Below are 18,415 nucleotides of genomic sequence, written 5' to 3' on the forward strand. Positions count from 1 at the left end.
TATTGAAATTTCCAGAACATTAAGAAACTGGAGTACTCAACGTCGACCTTTGTTTCTTAGAAAAGAAGTGAGTGTTTAGACCATGCATAACCGCGTAAAATGCAAGTCTTAATTACTGTTTTGTCTTGTTATCATAAAATTACATCACAAAATACGGCAGTTTCGTCGACGCTGTGTTCACTCTTTCCTCAAACATAAGCAATTACGTATAGATATAGCTCAAGGAAGGAAATTGATATCAGACGTTTTCGGTGAAGATGTAGATGAAGAGAAATTTGGGTTCTACTTCACCTACCGATAGACGACTTTACCGACAATCCAGGGATTTTTGCACCGATTGGAGTTTTAACGACAAGATCATGAATTAGTGGGGGGGGGGGGGGTTCACACCCCCTACACCCACCGCTAGCTACGCCCCTAGATACATGAACTCAAAACAGGCCTCTTTATGAATTGCGCGATAGGAAGGTGATCCTGAAGCAGGGGCGTTGAGAGGGAGGGTTAGAAGGGGCAAAAGGTCCGGGGCCCGTGCTCCGATGGGGCCAGTAATAATGTGATAAGATCTATTTACAATACAGTAAAATCTATGTATTATATGTAACCAAGGCTTATCGGTTTATCGCAGAGAAATGCCCACATGTCCTTTATTCATGTAAAATGTTTTTGCACACTCTTGTAAAACCCCTTAAAAACTTTTTCAACCATTGCAACTGAAAAGAACGTTTCCCGAATTTACCAGGAGAATGAAGGGTGTGGCCATAGGAAATTTTCTTAAGGGGGTCCTGTTTTGTGATTGACCCCTGGGCCCGAGCTGCCTCTCGCCGGCCCTGTCCTGAAGGTACCGCTCGAATAGACCAAGTTTGCCATAGGAAAGAATCAACATGGAAACATATCATTCCTATTTTTAGCAAGAAAGCAAAATTCAAAACTGGATATTTGTATCACTTTCATAATTGTCACGTTTGGATTGACCAACTATGGATTGATGCATATAATCTTGCTACCTGAGGCCCAATAATAACCTTGCTATGACGAATGTTAACCGACAGGAACTAAGTTGTCAGGTGTATGGATCCACGCAAAGGAAAAACATCTCGGGTTTTTCCTTGTAAGATGATACCCCGTGTTAATGAAACATTCCTTTGAATTAGCTATTGGCCCTTGAAATGCCATTGAAACCTTGGGCGGGGGTGTTTCTTTATCTCTTTATCCTTTTGGGATATAAAATTGGCTGACTAATCACACTTTCAGCATAAAGTTGATTAGCATATTATTTTGGTGGCACTTTTGGGACTGTTTCTTTCAAAACACCTGTACCTTGGAATAACTCGTGTACATAACCAAGCACTTAGTCAAAGGAAGGTAGAATTTGTCTTGGACTTCTATCTAAGGAAGAGAGTCTAGGTAAGATATTTCTGTCTTTTTAATCAATATTTACTAAATGTATATCAGACAATCGTAAGCTAGAAACGTATACTTATGGAAATTGAACAGAGGTAGAGCAAGAATTATGTTTAATCTTTATAGAAAACTTTCCAACTCGCCGAAAGGGTTACAGCCCCGTCCAAGCTTAACAGACATTTTTAATCTGCAATTTGTCTAACTCTGTAATGTAAATGCTAGGGCAGATCCGTCTATGCGATTCCTTGCCGAAATTTGAAACTGAGTTTAGGTATAAATACTTTTTATTGTACCCATTACAACTTATGGCTATCTTTCCCTCGTATTTCAAAGAGCCGACGGAATTTTGAGCATGATTCAGACACGTGTAGTGGCGTACCCAAGGGGGGGAATAGGGGGGTCCGGACCCCCCCCCCCCACTTTTCGAAAATATGGTCCTCGAGTATTGTCCAAAAACGATGTAAAACTCATTGGGGGGAGGGTAGTATGCTTGTGTCAATAACAATTGTAAAATACTTTGCTATTTACCATAACTAAAATGAATCAAATAACGGGGGAAAATTTGCAAAAGGGGCGTTTCCCCGCATTTGCGAGTGTTTGAAGGGCGTGGTCCAAAAAAATTCTGGGGGGCTACGCCACAGACCCCCCACTACTAAAGCCCTGGGTACGCCACTGGACACGTGTGAAGGTTTCCAAATACTGAAACTAGGAAATGACATAAATTTGACTTTGATTCAGAGAGGAGAACTTAATGCATAATTTTTTGCAGTCACTACGCTGTAGAGGGAGAGGGGCAAAATTCAAAAAATTAAGACAACGCTCTTGTTACTATCAGAAAACACTTTTACCAACAAGGAATGCCCATGTTGGTTTTGGTTACGTTAAAGTATTTTCAAAATCATAGAATCGCACCACCTTCCAAATTTTACCCCTCCACAGCATTTTCTCATCGACGCAATGCGAAATCAATCCGGCTGAGAACTGGGGGGACGTGTCCCCAAGTTCCCCATGGCACCATCTAGGATTTTTGCATACTTAATCTTAGGTATCTCATGCTACAACAAAAAAGGGTTACGGATGAACGTCGGTCTATAAGGGAGATGCTCCCCTATTCTCTTGAGACAACTCCTTTGGCCTCCATAGTTTGGTTTCTATTGACTTTTTATTGAAAAATTTATGAAAGATATGAAAAAGATATACATATAGTTATAAAAGATATGAATCTGTCTAGGGAAAAGTACCCCATTCTAGAAATAGAGCAAGGGGAAATTTTTCAGTTAAGATCTATATCCGATCTTTTTCCTATTTAAAGTGAAAGTATGACAATGACTTGCTCAGGGGCCTGGAGTCAAATACTCCAGTCCTCATTAGTCTATTACTCATTAGTCAAAGAAAGCACAAGGGATAATTTTTCCAGATTGCGTTTATAACCTATTTCTCTCAGCCTATCAAAGCGCCGATCTCTCCCAAGTTTTATGTAAGTACTACAATTTAAGAAGATAATATGACAAAAGCTTTCACTGGGAATGGAGTCTAATACCCTAGTCTAAATATAGCACAAGGGGGCATTTGCCAGATAGGGACCACATCCGATCCTTCTCAGCATATTAAACTGCCCATCTCTACCAAGTTTTATTCCGGTATCACATTTGGCCTCATTGGGCTATTTTCATGTGCTAAAAGCCCTGACTATGTTGTGCTATCGTCAGGCGGGGATGTGTCCAAAATAAAAGCCAGTAGAGCCAGGGTGGAAACCAGAAAGTTCTTGGGCAGCTGGGCTGGTAGAGCCAGGGGAACAGCATAACAGAATACCATGGATTCAAAGATGGTGCGTTTTTATCGCCTTTTTTCTAGGCAACCAAAATTAGACAAGGAGGAAGAATTGTAGGGCCGTCGGGAGGCAAGCCTTGTTGAGAGGGGGGGGGAGGGGGTGGATGTCGACTACAAATTTACCTGATTGAAAAATTATTGCCTGAAATTCTTTAGTTGCTGCCACAAACCTCTGCAATACCTTTTGCCAATCTTATCTGTATATAATTCACAACTTTAATTTTTATATGATAATAACGGACTTTCCCAAAAGTTCTGTTAGGTCTCTGTTATAATTGTTAACATTTAATCAAATTGCGTAGGATTTTCCTTCTTAGCCCACCTACGATGATCTTTTTATGTCGTTAAACACGCCCCCATTATTTAGATCGGTTACCGTATTTACCCATCATTTCCCATGTATAAACAATCATCTTCATGCAACAAACATAAACAATCAATCAGCCCTAGCTTCGTAGCCAAAAGCCAGCTATCTTGCAAAGAGATATTTCTCTTCTCACCCTTGTAATGCTGCTGGGAAGACATCTCAATCCAAACCATTACAAGGGCACATGTTTTGAAGTTTGGACACCGTACTGAAACTTGATTTATACAAATTATTGAATAGAAACAAGCGACACTGAACGGCACAAATTCATAGCATTCAAGGTCGGTCAGCAGAAGTCATGTTCGGTGAAACTCGAAGATCGCTGGTCCACTTTAGAAAAATTCCAATGTCATTTACTGCATATAAAAAGCCTCAAACGTGAAGGGCAACCAGAATCAGTGTCCTTGGTGATTACATAACTCCTTTAATACTGACAGCTCATTCGACTTTCCAGGAATTTCTTTAAGTCGAAAAGCACAGGATTTTTGATGAGGCTCCAATCTGTTTCATTGCCACCAAGAATTACCCACCTCTTAGAAACTGTCTACCATTAAAAAACTGTTGTGGTTTTACCGAATTTCTGATAACCTGAAGTATTTGTGCAAAATAATCAACTTGTTCGCCATACAATGTTTACCCATCCAATACCCCACGCACCTTTGAATCTGAAATTGAAAGGACACTTGCTTTCAGGTCACAATGACGATGCAAGTTTCAAGCCTGTAAGCAGGCTCCATCAGATGTAAATATTCCATATTCTTTTAACGGTTTTTAGTTCTAACATCGCTTTTCTATCTCACTTGATAACGGGCTATGCTCGAAACGTCGTTAATTATTTTAAAAAGAAAAAAAATAAATTTTCCTGGTACAATATACCTACATTGATCGTTATTTAAATTCATCATATTGTACCGCACGCATTTTAGTCTATTCATCAGATGTATATTTGAAGACGCTGCAAGACATGGCAAAATATTCGTAGGAGTTTTCAAGAAAGGAGGCTTTGAAATAGGCCTAGTCTCATGCTTTGGAATGAGGTCTGTAGCTTGGTTTGTAAAATGCTACGTGGAAATCTCTGAATTAAATTTGTGAATAACATGCACATAGCTTTACAGGTTAAGTTAAATACGAAACCAACTTAAAAAGAACATGCTGGTTGTACTTCGCAATTACACACTTTTTAATTTCTAGGAACATAGCTCGTTGTTTTTGAAGTTCCTTATTTTTGGACCTTTTTTATTGAATTGTAATACTTAAGTTCCTTAATAGTTTAAGTACTTATAAAAGTTGCACATAATGTACAGTAGGATTCTTTATTAGTGTCGTTAGCTAGAAACAAGGTGAAAAACAGAAAGCAGACTAGAACGACATTTGATATATGAAAGTGGAAATTCAATCAAAAACGAAAATGAAACACTCGAAATTTCACAATGAAACACTCGATAGCTATCTTCGTAACACACAATTTATGTGGTTTTTAGCTCAAAATGAATGGAATTGGCATCCTAATTCGTGATTGTTTGCAATGATATAAATATTAATTCAAAAACGAAAAGTTCCTTAGGGATTTTGTCCTAAGTACTAAATTTTTTCTGCCTTCTACCTGTAGGTTCCTTATAAAGTAACTACTTAAAAGTAAAAAATCGTGTAGAGTGGGTATAATTTATGTCAGTTTATAATGTAATGCAGTAATAAAGCTAAATTTATTTGTTTTATGCCTACACTTAAAACGTAGTTAACTTGTTATTGATTTATTTGTAGAATGTAGAATCGTTTAAGAAAATAAACTAATATACTGTTGATCTGAAAAAGTTAAACTTCTATGGAGAGTCACCAGCCCAGAAAACTGGTGTAAATGACACGCCCGTTTAACTTTGAAACTTGCGGTGGAAACTTGGGCAGGTGTGGCAAAATGAAGGACTAAGCTATTAGTTATTAGTTAGCCACCTAACCCCCTCCGCGCGCCAGTTGTATTGTGGTAGAGCAATTGAGAACAAGCAGTTTCAAACCAAGAGAAACTCATCCTAAACTTTTATTACTATCATCCTAAACTTTTATTACTATCAGCTTGTAGCCTCCTGCAACAACTCTCTTAACAATCTTAATTACACTGCTTAAATAAGTAAATGAGCACACTGGTCATGTTAGGTTATAGAAGGTTACAGTTATTAAAAACACGTAAGAAGTGATTTAATTTGACTACAGTGTTACTGAATTTCACAAATACATGCCCCAGTGATTCTGAATGCGTATTCCCCGGAATTAGAATCTCCATGAACAAATTTCAATGCACAATAACTTATACGATTCATTTTGATTAGCGCAATAGTCGGCATAAGAAGTTTTGTAGTCTTGACGTGAAATAATCACAGAAGTTGTTCAAATACTTATAGCAGCATTATTGTGATTTACTGTAACAAAGAGCAAAGACTTCCTTATAAGGTCAAGGGTAAATAATGATCACGTGAACCTTTCAAATCACGAAGAGTTACCTTCGGTTTTCAAGAAATGATGTAACTTTTCTTGTATCCAACAAGAAACATGCCGTTTTTCCTACGCAGAGGCATAACGCCTTAGTGGTAACTGTTTCACCGCCGTTTTCACCCCCTAGGTCCCAGTAGATCACCATCACCTTTAATCGCATTTAGGTGGCACCTACCTAAGAATTTACCTGGTCTATATTGTGTGTTGTAGAAAAAATTGCAGTACTTTTTTAAAAAAATCTTTCCTTGACAAGGTCTGATGAGCACGATATTGGCAAAACGGAACATGAGATTAAGGAAGCAAATTATCCCATCTCTTTGTCTTGTTGGGCATATTACAATTCTTCACATATTGAAAGGGCTGAAAAGGAAGTAAAATAATTGAGAAGACAGCATTTCTTCTTAGTTTCAGGAACCAGCGCAGAGGAAAACATAAAGTTCCTGGCATGAGTAGACGAAGCACAACCCAGCTGGAGAAGGTAGAAAAATTCTAAACAACAACAAACGACAACGCTGCAGTAAATAAAAGGTGTCATATCAAGTGTGGTTTTTAGAATTTTATTGCACATGTGCTTGGTTTCAATTTTGGTCAAAGATTTCATGTTGCCATTTTAAAGTGGGTCGCAAATTACTTCTAAAGAAACCGAAAGAACTTTTATCACCTGTCTCCTGCCACGCCGAGCATTTGGACAGATCAGCGCGTTCCTTTATGTTATAGTAATTTTCTTTGCAAATCAGTAGTTTGCTTGTTGGCGCTCAGACGAGTGTGGTTATTAATAATTAAAGGCAGGGCGTTGTGGCAGGTTGTGCTAAAGGGGCAAGAGAGCTGCAAATGAGGCAAGATAAGGCCACAATATATCACTATTAGAATGGAGCAAAACCATAGGTTATGCGAAGTTTCGACACAGCCTGTAGCGAGTATAACCAAGGACGAAAAACGTAATGCAATCGTTATTGTAAAGCCGACATTTGATCATGTACCTGTTTTATCAAGCAGCTATCAAGCCTCGTCGCTTACTTTAAGAGAAACATGCCTGGATAATCGTGCAGCCGATGCTACCAAAGTAGACGAGCATTTGAGAACTGAAGCTACAGAAAATATCGAGAATATCAAAGAAATTTCGAACTTTGCAAAATCATTAGAGCAAGAAGACAGTGGCGTAGTTCCAGTCGTAGCAGGCACCACGGTTTTGACAAACGAAGCGGTTGTCTGTGCGGAGGAACTGAATACCAGTGTAAAAAAAGCAAGAAGTTCGTGTTCACTTAAGCGTTATAGGACTAAGCCCAAAGAAAGACAGCGCTCGGATAGTCTTCCCCTTTATTTTGCAAATTTATCTGTTGCAGATTTGACATTACCAGTTTACGTAAACAACAGTCCATCTGGACATGATGACAGTGTTATTTCAGATGCACCATTTTTAGAACAGGGTATTTCTCGGAACTTGGTAGCAGTTACACCACCGCCAACGTACAGAAGCCTTATAAAGCAGACATTGGCCGATATACCACCTTCATATGAAAGCGTCACGGGCTTAAGTCTAAACGTCGCACAGGTAAGGTGTTTTGTTAGTTGTTCGTTTGTCGTACGAAACAGGTGCCTGGAAACGTTCATTCAACATTGATGAGGAGATTATCTTGTTTTCAATTGTAAGAAAGATAATTTGGGTTTATTGATAACCTACACCCAATGATTAACAATATTTTCTTCTCGTTTGCTGGAAATTAAGTGATTAGGTAGTTAATTTATCCTTGCATTTGCTTTAGGAGTTAAATGATAAAAAAGCTAGGTTTCACAACTGTTTAGACGATAATCTCTAAGTTTCACAGGCAGCTATTAATATACACGGAAATTTTGCATAGTTTGTGTTTGAATCAAATTCAGAAGCCATTCATAATCAGGACGACATATTATCCATTTTGTATAAGTTTTTCCCCAAGACCCAGAAGCATAAGCGCTGGCTGGGAAAATAAGAGCTTCAAACAACAAACATTGTTTTGCTTGATATCGAAGAATGATGGGTGAACAGCGTACTATAACAACCCCATCACAACTCTTCGAAACCATATGTAACCTGCTCGTAGAGTCGATTTGACGACTACACCATTTTTAATAAGAGTATCTAATTTTTTGCTTAGCCTCAATATTCTTATTTTTTTCTATTTTGAGCCTAAGATTATTCTTAAATAATTCTTAAGCAACATAAGGTGCAACTGAGTCGCATTATAGTGTTCATAACTCCAAGTTGGGATACTTTTTACATATAGCGTGAAAATCACATTTGATTCCTTTCCAAAAAGAACTCAATTAAACTTGATGCAGAGTCCAGAAAAGTTGTTAACCTTCCCCCAGACCAAAACATCCCGGAAGGCAAATCTTCCTCACAAAGCAATAGAATGTGGGGAATGTTTCCCCGACTCTGACTTGATGAAGCTTGAGCCTTGCATTTTTCTTAAATTATTCTTAAATTTCAGGGATTTTGAGTCTTAGTATTCATATGGACTATATTCTGTGACACAGAAAAAACTGCAACCCGATTCCTAATGGGCTATACTGTGATATTGGCACACACATGGCACAAAATTCTCAGTTCCGAATAAATACAGATCACCGCACGCACTGTCGAGTCTGAGGGCAGACATAACCATATGATGATACGAAAACAGTATGAATCAATATTGTCTGTATGTGGTTGGGGAAGGAAATTACTGGAAATCTGCTAAGGTTTTCCTCAGTATACGAAGATACGTAGCAGACGGTCGGGCAAAATTATCTTGTACTGAATCTTATCAAATTTATATGCCTTGCAAAAACTCTCTCGTGATATTTTGCATGCGTTAATATCTTAACAAGATAAGACCTTGAATCTAGTTATGCTGTCTACAGCACCAAATAGACTGTATATGGGGGAGGGGTGTTCACTCTACTACATGCTCCCATCTTTGAAGTTTAACGGCACTGCTCTTGTATGAAGAAGAAACTCAGTTGCAGGGGGTATCGTGGGGACAAATTTATTGACAATTAAGACAATACCTGTTAATTATTGCACATGGTTTCCTCAAGAAATTGAAAATTTTTTTATATGTCTACAGGACCCATCGACTCTGGCTGCAAAATCGAATTCAAGAAATAGTCGTTCGAATGCTATACAGCCACAGAGCAAAATAATTATAATCGTTATCATCTCAATTGTTATTCTTACGACACTGATTTTGGTCCTCGCCGAAGCATTTACGACGATGTGATGCCTAAATGGTTCCTGAACAGAGCCGATTTAGCAAGTCACTGAAGAAAATCACGATCTTAAAACCAGAAGAATGTGATAATCAACCTAGCAAATTAGCCCAGCGCCTGGACTGCAGGAAACAACAACTATTTAACAGTTTAACTTGCTAAATTGTATTTCGTTCCTGGCGAAGGACGACGCGCGTCGACGTTATTAAAAGATGGAAGTTTCTCAACATTCTGGACCTTCTGGAACTCATCTTAGAAAAACGCTTGTTAGAATAGAACTCTAGGGTGCGTGAAAAGCAAAAACACAACTTTGTTGGAAGTGGGAATTCCAATGTTTGGTATCGTCCCTCAGTACAATAATTGAAATTAATTAGCTCTACAGAAAAACCAATCTACCCTTGACTTGACCAAAACAATTTGAATCTAAACTGTCAGCTTCTAAAAACCTAAACAATGAAAAACATCTCATAGATCTTAAAAAAGAGTTCTGGTAGCTAAAAAGAAAGTTGTTATAATTTAAGTATTATTTATATAATTTATCTGTTATTTACTTAAAGTATTTGTTTATATCCAATATGGTTGTAATTAATTATGGGGCCTCTTGCTCAACTGATGTAATTTAAATGAAGCACATACTAGAGTTTTGAACTGTGAAACGTGTTAAAAATATTTTTTATTGTCTTTAATTTAATTTTCACTGAAAATTGTATTATATAACTTTTTACGATTCTTAGAAATTTTAGGGTTTGTAATGTGACGTTCCTAGGTTTTTTTCTAATAAATGTTTGACCTGAAAAAAATGTGTAGAATTCCTACCTGGATCCTGCAGACAAAAGGAGGGAAGGGTGCTATCACAAAGGTAAACCAATAGTTACCTTTAGAACACGATGAAATATATATACCCAGTTGTGGATCGAAATAGGCCAATCAGAAAAATGCAAGCACAAGACCGGTATAGTTGACCAATCAGTGCCGCCAGCTTAAAGAAAAATTACCACTGGATTCCAAGAAAGAAAACGAACTCCCTCTGTCAACACAATGGGGGCTTTTTCGTTTGTATGTAGATCGACTCCAAGACTGCTAGATGGAATAGTTACCTTTCTTTGTTTGTGCATACTTATAAAATCCAAGTATCCTATTATACCTGAGAGAAGAAGAGTAAATGACAAGGTATGTTGCTTGGTGGAAATGTTTTATCTGCAAGCATATTATTTCTCAGTAAACAGAGCAATAATTATCAATGATAAAAATTATTTGAAAGTCATTAAACTATAGGGGATCATAAAGTTATTAGATTTTCAAAATATATGTTCATATTGCTTATTTCTTATAAAAGTTTTGAGGATATTTCAGGCAAGGGGTTAAAAACAATGAAAGTCTTACAAACTCAAAATTTAAGCTGAAAGATTAATATCTGAATCCTCTGGCATTGTTCACTTTTACGGATGGTTATTTAAAAATAGTAAAACTAAGTAACAGGTATTAAAGACACTATACCCTTGCCCATTTTGATGGCAATTTAAATTCCCATTAGTTGGACTATTGTTTTACATCCAATCAGCAAAGTAAAACTAATTCTCAATGTTTTTCGATGATACATGTGCCATAGAGCCCATTGTTAACACTTAATGGCTGACTGAGAGGGCATACTGCCTTTAACATAATATGAATGATAAGAAACTGAAAACTAATTCTACTTTTGTCTCTTTATGGGTTAAAATTGCAAAAAGGGAAATTCTAGTGTTCAGCCCAGCCCATATAATGCTAAACAAATACTTTGTTGCCTATCAATAACCAGAATACAAAACACTTTCCAGAAAACTGCCATATTTGCAGATGAAGTGACAAATCTTTGCAATGCTTCTTATGAAGTATGAGACCATACTCTTGAAACCTTTTTGGTTTGCCACTTTTCAATATGATAGATAGACACAGAGAATCATTCCTTCCAACGGTGTCCACATTCAGCATTGCAACATTTGTAGAAAGTTGTCATTGGTTCATCTGCTGATCTTGTTTGAATCTGCATGAAGTATGCTTTTGGATGTTCACATTTGGGACATTTTTCTGGAGAAAGAAACATTTGTTATTTCAATTGGAAGAAATGAGTAATTTAAAACATGATTTGAAATATTGCATCAAACATGAAGAACAAACAATTCTCTCCCTCTGTCTACAATATCTACTATAACTACTTCTATATCTACGAACACTGTTGAAAGTACTTTAAAGACCAAGCAATATGCATTATCTTTCTATATGTTTCAATTCTAATTCTAAACACCCCCACTTTTGCACCCCTTCTCCCCAAAAAAATGTTGATAACTTAGAAAAATATCATACAAGTCAAAGGAAGATAATTACTTTATTATTTCCCATGTTGTTTCATGGTAAACCAACATGTTCAAAGGGGGTGGGGGTGGCTGAATTTGCCCTTTCAAACTGAGACCTAGTGTACCAAGACTTTTGGCAGGCAATGTACACAATAATCAGTAAGGCCCATAAGGCATCAAATTGGTAGAGGTAAATCCTCCTTTTCAAGAGATAGACCTCTTACTTTCTAATTGTACCTTTGGTTATGGGCCCAAGCTAGACAAGTTCATACTTTTCTTGGGTTGTGTATATTACAGTTTTAATATAATACTCGTTTTCTGTAGTATTCGAAGAAAATTGAACTGACTTGAAAAATTGAAAATGCTGTTTGTAGAGCACCTTGATGGGTGATGAGGGTTTATTACAAGCTGTTTTAGAGCAGTGTTAGATTTTGCTTAGCACAAAAAAGAAATGAAATATTGTTTATGATTGATTTTTCATAATGAAAAAAATCAAAGCAATAAGATCTTAAAGCAGCTGGACATGTATAAAAAAGTTTTAACCTTGTTTTAATGAGTTGCAAGGTTATGATTAAATTTAAATTTTAGGGAGTCACAGACAATCAATAATTATTTTCCAAGAGGCTCTCTCTCTAGCTCTGCTACTTGGCAACATGACTTGATATAGACTGTGAGATTAACTAAAGAACTGATAGTCACCTTCAGTTGAGTCCACATTTTCCCAAGCAGCAGATCCACCAAGAACATCATCAACTTCTTTCAGTTTTGGATACTTCTTGTCTGATATCTGGAATGAAAATAAATAGACAATTTTTTAAATGCATTTAATAGAGATGCCCAAATAGAAAAACTGCCTGCATTCTGGACTTCAGAGTACAGCAGTTTCCAATGATATATAAGGTGTGCAAGAGCAAAATATCAAATATCAATGAACGAGAGAAAATGAACAAAAGATAAGTAACAGTACCGTCAGAACAAAATTTATGTTGGGGGGAGGCTGCCCATTGCTTTGTTCCCATACAGCCAGGGTGGAATCCATGTGAAGCTCACGTCGGACAACGCCAAAAAACAATAGCAAGACAATGGGAAATTGTTTGTCTCGGAATATCAATCGGATATCTCCGGCGTAAGCTGCATGGATTCCACATTGGCCATACAGTCCTTGGCTATAAAGGAAATATAGTAAATGGCTTTGAAAAAAGTAAACATTTTACGACATACTAAAAGCTTTTTCGTCTGACACTCCTCAGAGCATAAAACGTCAGAATAGGTTCCGAAAAAACACGATGGAAAAATATATACCCAGTTGTGGATCGAAATAGGCCAATCAGAAAAATGCAAGCACAAGACCGGTATAGTTGACCAATCAGTGCCGCGAGCCTAAAGAAAAATTACCAATGGAGTCCAAGAGAGAAAAAGAACTCCTTTTGTCTACACAATGGCGGCTTTTTCGTTTTTATGTAGATTGACTCCAAAACTGCTAGATGGAAGGACGACCGGACTCTGCCAATTATCAGAAACATGTCGTCATTATAGAGTTTTGCACAATCTGGGTTGTCTAAAAGATGTTGACCAATGGCAGAATCACTTGTTTTAACAGTGTTTCTAGACCTACAAGATCGAGGAGGCTGTTCTCTTTGAGGGGCAGTTTTGTTTCGTATGTTGGAAGGAACATGCTGTTTTATCCTATCCCCCAATCTTTGGGTTGTGCGTCCTACATAGCCAGAATCACACTGGCACGTAAATTCATAAATGACGGAACTTTTTTGTTTGGTAGGAACGCAATCCTTTTGAATGTCATGGAAGGGCTCTCCTAGTGCTGTAAACAATCCGAGGATTGACAGCAAAGAAACATTTGGTTATGGCTTGTCTGTAAGGTTTTAAAATTACTTGGGGGGGGGGGGGGGGCTCCCACTACAGCATTACTCAGGGCTCCCACTTCCAACAGCCCTAAATAATGTACATGATTGATAGTTAATCTGTTGTCAAACCAATGCAAGATTATGTTGATCTTGAGGAAACCTAATTCTGCATTTGTCCTAAGCCATAGGACACATCGATGTGACGCCGAGATCTCGAAATGCCACACTTTTATCAGGCGTGCAGGAACATTTTATAAAAAATATCTCGGGTGTGCACTTGCCATACTCTCCAGCCCCTGCGAAAAAACCATTGCTCAACCATGGCTAACAATGGTGACACCATGGTTACACCATGGTTTTCAACCATTTCCCACCATGGTTGAGCAACGAAATGACCATGGTTAACCATGGTAGAACCACGAATTTCCAATGGGACCCATTGCTCAACCATTGCTGAACCATGTCTAAAATTTCAAAATTTTTACTTTTTCATAAATTTGCTTGAGCAATATTGAAAGCTGAAATGTTCTGGATTATTTTAAACAATTTTGAAATTTCAGTTTTTTTTATGATTTCAGTTTAAACCATGGTCAGACCATAGCCAATACATGGTTACCTGTTCATGGTTGAACCATGGCCTAACCATGCTCAACAAATGTGTTTCAACCATGTTTTTCCATGGTTAGACCATGTCATCTAATCATTTTACCAATTTAGGTCAAATCAGGGTTCAACCATATAAACATTTGAATTTTTGAAAATACAAATTTGAATTTTTACAGGAATTGCATAATGCTTGTAAACTTGGTTTGAAACATGGTTCAAACATGGTTCAACCATATCACTTGACCATGATTCAACCATGATTCAACCATGTTTCTTGGCCATGATCAAACCATGATTCAACCGTGTCTCTTGACCATGATCAAACCATGGTTCAAACATATCAACCAACCATGATCAAGCCATGGTTCACTTTTGCTTTTTTTCTTCTTTAAGATTCCTCTTGCTTCTGCACTTCATGAACTCCTGCTGTAAGCACTCTCAAAGAGAATCTCTCTTTGAGCTCATCAAAGTTCTGACACAGTAAATTTTAATGCAAAGCTTTGCTTTTCACAAGAAAGCTCACTTTGCTTGATATCATATTTTTATTTGTTGCTGATTAGAGCACTTCAAGGTTCCTGATCAATTTTTAAAAAAGGCATCTTATCTAGGATGAAAAGTGTGCGCAAAGTTTGGCAAAGTTCAGGCTTAACATGCAGTTCTTGAACTTGTTTTCATGAGACTGTATGCAAATACTAGCCTCTCACAATCTGTAGAATGGGGCTTCCAGGCAGGGCCAGTTCCATGGGGGTGTGTGGGGGGGGGGGTGCAACACAAGAATAGGCATTTGTGTTTTAGTCTGTAAAATTCGGGATTTTAGTCAGTAAAATTAGAATTTTGACGGGTAGATAAACTTTTTTGTAGAAAATTGTACTTCATGTAATTTTTAAAAACATTCAAAGATATTAAAAAGTTCTGGAGTTCAGTTTTTCCGTTGATCCAGAAGAGAATTTCCAGGAACATCACAGAAGAAGATTAATCCCAAGATATTTGACAAAACCAGAGACAATTTTAGTCTGGGAGATGCATTTCTAGCCATCCTAGAAGGCTTAATTTCAAAAAATTTCTTTCGCGTCGGACCCAACCATGTCACTGAACTTGATTCTTAACCCCACAGGCTCAGTTTTGTGGCCCCATCCCTCAAACTGCGAAGCACAATGCACCAGTCGCATGAACAGAGTGTAATAATGCCAAAATGTATTCGGTAGATAAACACTTGCACCCTCCCAAAAAAATTTCATGAAGCCAGGCCTGCTTCCAGGCCATCATAATCATGCATTGAAGTGCATAAAGCTCGCAAGTCACTTCCGGATACAATCTTTCATATTGTTTCTGCTTGTGTTCTAATTTTTACAGAGAATTGAAGTATGAACTTGTAAGGGGTTTCACAACAATAATCGTTCCAGGTGAAACTTTACCCCCTTAGCTATCAATCACGGTCAAATTCCTAATGAAAGTTTTCTAATGTCATAATAAAATCAATGTCGTGACCAAAAACATTATGAAAATTTTCAAGTAGACTAAAATTTTTGCTCTTAATGCGAATCTGGAATAAAAGATTTTGTACAAAAGCATTTAAAAAAAAATTTTATCAAAAAAAGTTTAAGTTGAATTGGTGTATACCCTGATAGTAGAAGGGGCGTGGTCGTTAAAAATTTAGAAAGACAACGCCCATAAAGTCCAATTTTCTAAATTTTCAAAATTTTTTAAATAAGCTCTGGTGCGAGGAGAGTTTAAACTTAAGCCGTTCGTTGCGAAAAGTCTAGTTTATCCGTACTCGTAATGAACGGGAAGTCTTTCCTTATCAAAAGTTGTACGGCACCGTGTAAACGCGATCTATCCGTATATATCTTTTTATCGGGATCAAACGTTATCCATCATCAAATTGCTCCACAAAAACGTTCTTATTTCGAAATCTTGCATCACTCGCAACAATACTTTCGGTCAGAAAAAGGGTCCCAAGTCCTCTAGATCTGTCCGGGCCTAACATTAAATACGCTATGTTACCTAACAGTTCTTTACGATGAAGCTTTCAACATAATCAACAAACTTCCCAACTGCACAAACCTTTTAAAAAATTATCTTGTTTTTGCTGCGTACATGAATCGCAAAGGTGAACGCACTGATAGATGATCGAACTGCAATCCAAACGGCCATCTTGTGTTTGAAAAAGCGCGCTCAAACATGGCAGTTGCTTGTTGGTTGAGCCATGGTTTAGCGATGGTCAAACCATGATTGTATGCATAAGAAAATTTAAATCCAAAGGAAATAAATGTTTTCTTATTTGAAAGCAAGGAAATATGTCTACAAAACAAAGCTAATCTTGGAATACCCAACGAGGGCAGGGGGCTGCTAAAAATGTCAAATATTAAGTAATAAACTACCAGGAAAGCCTCTTTTAAAAGGTTTTAGCCCCCACTTCTTTGAAACCCCCACCGTCTCGAAGCTCCCTGGTGCCTGCTTAATAATGAAACATATAACCATGCAAAAAATTACTTATAGGCAAAAGTTTCTTAGTAGGAAAGGAAGAAAATACCAGGATTTTAAACAGTGGAGATTTCTTGTAGGGACATAGGGGTGGAGCCCATCTTTCTTGTTAGAAATTTTTTTGACTTTGAAGGGGGCAGGGGGCTTGATCTTGCTTTTGAATTTGAATTTATTTTAAAAATTCTTTGCCATTTTAAGAAATGTCAATTAATAGATTGACCATGGTTCAGCAATGGGTCAGCAATGGTCAGGCCAAATTTTCATAAAACATCTCAAATTCAAAGAAAATAATTTTTCTATGGCTTAAAAACAAGGAAATATGTCCACAAACAAATATAGTAGAAATCAAACTATTTAATTTAAAATTTCTTTGCTATTTTAAGAAATGTCAATTAATAGATTGACCATGGTTCAGCAATGGGTCAGCAATGGTCAGGCCAAATTTTCATAAAACATCTCAAATTCAAAGAAAATAATTTTTCTATGGCTTAAGAACAAGGAAATATGTCCACAAAACAAATATAGTAGAAATCAAACTATTTATTTTAAAAATTCTTTGCCATTTTAAGAAATGTCAATTAAAAAATGGACCATGGTTCAGCAATGGGTCAGCAATGGTCAGGCCAAATTTTCATAAAACATCTCAAATTCAAAGAAAATAATTTTTCTATGGCTTAAAAACAAGGAAATATGTCCACAAAACAAATATAGTAGAAATCAAACTATTTAATCTAAAAATTCTTTGCCATTTTAAGAAATGTCAATTAATAAATGGACCATGGTTCAGCAATGGGTCAGCAATGGTCAGGCCAGATTTTCATAAAACATCTCAAATTCAAAGAAAATAATTTTTCTATGGCTTAAAAACAAGGAAATGTGTCCACAAAACAAAACTAGTGGATATCAAGCTGTTTAATTTAGAAGTTCTTTGCCATTTTATGAATATCAGTTGATAAATGGACCATGGTTTAGCAATGGTTAGACCATGTTTATGTAGAACTCTTGCCATTCAGAATAAATGAAGGAAATTAATAGTGAGACAAGGAAAATATAATCTTTCAATTGGAAGGTATCAGAAACCAAGCACATAAACCCCCCCTATTGACTGAGTTGTGTCTTGAGACATGGACCATGGTCTTGACATGGTCAGACATGGTTACATGGAAAATGATAAAAAATACAGATAACTGTTACTTTTTCTTATATTTCTATTGAGGATAACTTTTTAGACAGTTGAGGATTCATATTTTCCAAGAACCAACAAATTAAAATCATTGCAGGCAAAATCTTCTTACATTGCTCAACCATGGTCACTAACCATGGTCAGCACTTGTCAGGATCACGGCTCAACCATGGTATGACCATTGCAAACTATGGTTGGGCCATGAACCATGGTTGGGTTTTCGCAGGGGAGTCTTGCCTGCATTTGCCAAGAAACGTTTTTATCGTTGATTATTGATAATTAGTGAACGGTTGAACCCAATAAAATAAAACGTGTGTTTTATTATTCAGTCAATATTTTAGTCTTCATAGCTCTCGGCGAGATCGGTTTTGCAATTTCTTTAAATCTTGACAGATAACAACATTTTGACGAAATAATACCTTTCGATTGATATCGTAGATAAATGGACATGTTTTGCAAGCAAATCTAAACGATGAATTCCCAGCACTTTCTTCCACCACTAAAACATTTGCGCAAATAGGACAGAACAGCAACATTTGTTTAAACGTGATGTATTCAGCAACTGGACAGAAATCTTAAACCTTTATGTTAGCCATGTTTTATGGATCCAGAGCAGCTATTGAGCCTCGTTGCA

The 18,415-nt window shown here is 37.1% G+C and overlaps 2 protein-coding genes across 3 annotated transcripts; one reads left to right on the forward strand and one right to left on the reverse strand.

Annotated features, from left to right (window-relative positions):
• Positions 1–244: 244 nt before the first annotated feature.
• LOC135689809 (uncharacterized) lies at positions 245–10,087 on the forward strand. Of its 2 annotated transcripts, none has more exons than XM_089108717.1 (3): positions 245–1,404; positions 6,488–7,634; positions 9,172–10,087. In XM_089108717.1, the coding sequence occupies exons 2-3, from the start codon at positions 6,951–6,953 to the stop codon at positions 9,322–9,324; spliced, it is 837 nt and encodes a 278-aa protein (XP_088964843.1). In that variant the 5' UTR covers positions 245–1,404; positions 6,488–6,950; the 3' UTR covers positions 9,325–10,087. The 2 variants fall into 2 exon arrangements, with proteins under 2 accessions (XP_088964843.1, XP_065063235.1); XM_065207163.2 differs by having other exon boundaries at positions 6,494–7,634.
• On the reverse strand, positions 9,628–18,406 carry LOC135689812 (DNA-directed RNA polymerase III subunit RPC10). The gene is made up of 3 exons (XM_065207168.2): positions 18,201–18,406; positions 12,346–12,433; positions 9,628–11,380 (listed from the first exon to the last, which is right to left on the reverse strand). Exons 1-3 carry the CDS (start codon positions 18,315–18,317, stop codon positions 11,253–11,255), a joined length of 333 nt encoding a protein of 110 aa, XP_065063240.1. The 5' UTR covers positions 18,318–18,406; the 3' UTR covers positions 9,628–11,252.
• Positions 18,407–18,415: the final 9 nt, after the last annotated feature.

Source organism: Rhopilema esculentum, chromosome 5 (genome assembly GCF_057945365.1).
Source record: "Rhopilema esculentum isolate cy_ngs chromosome 5, ASM5794536v1, whole genome shotgun sequence".
Taxonomy (NCBI): domain Eukaryota; kingdom Metazoa; phylum Cnidaria; class Scyphozoa; order Rhizostomeae; family Rhizostomatidae; genus Rhopilema; species Rhopilema esculentum.

Excerpts from the sequence above, each read along its gene's own strand:
- LOC135689809 (XM_089108717.1), top strand. The coding sequence starts at position 6,951 with ATGGAGCAAAACCATAGGTTATGCGAAGTTTCGACACAGCCTGTAGCG. Across the intron at positions 7,635-9,171 it reads TAAGTCTAAACGTCGCACAG|GACCCATCGACTCTGGCTGC; the intron begins GTAAGGTGTTTT and ends ATATGTCTACAG.
- LOC135689812 (XM_065207168.2), bottom strand. The coding sequence starts at position 18,317 with ATGTTGCTGTTCTGTCCTATTTGCGCAAATGTTTTAGTGGTGGAAGAA. Across the intron at positions 12,434-18,200 it reads TCTACGATATCAATCGAAAG|ATATCAGACAAGAAGTATCC; the intron begins GTATTATTTCGT and ends TTTTCATTCCAG. Across the intron at positions 11,381-12,345 it reads AAATGTGGACTCAACTGAAG|AAAAATGTCCCAAATGTGAA; the intron begins GTGACTATCAGT and ends TTCTTTCTCCAG.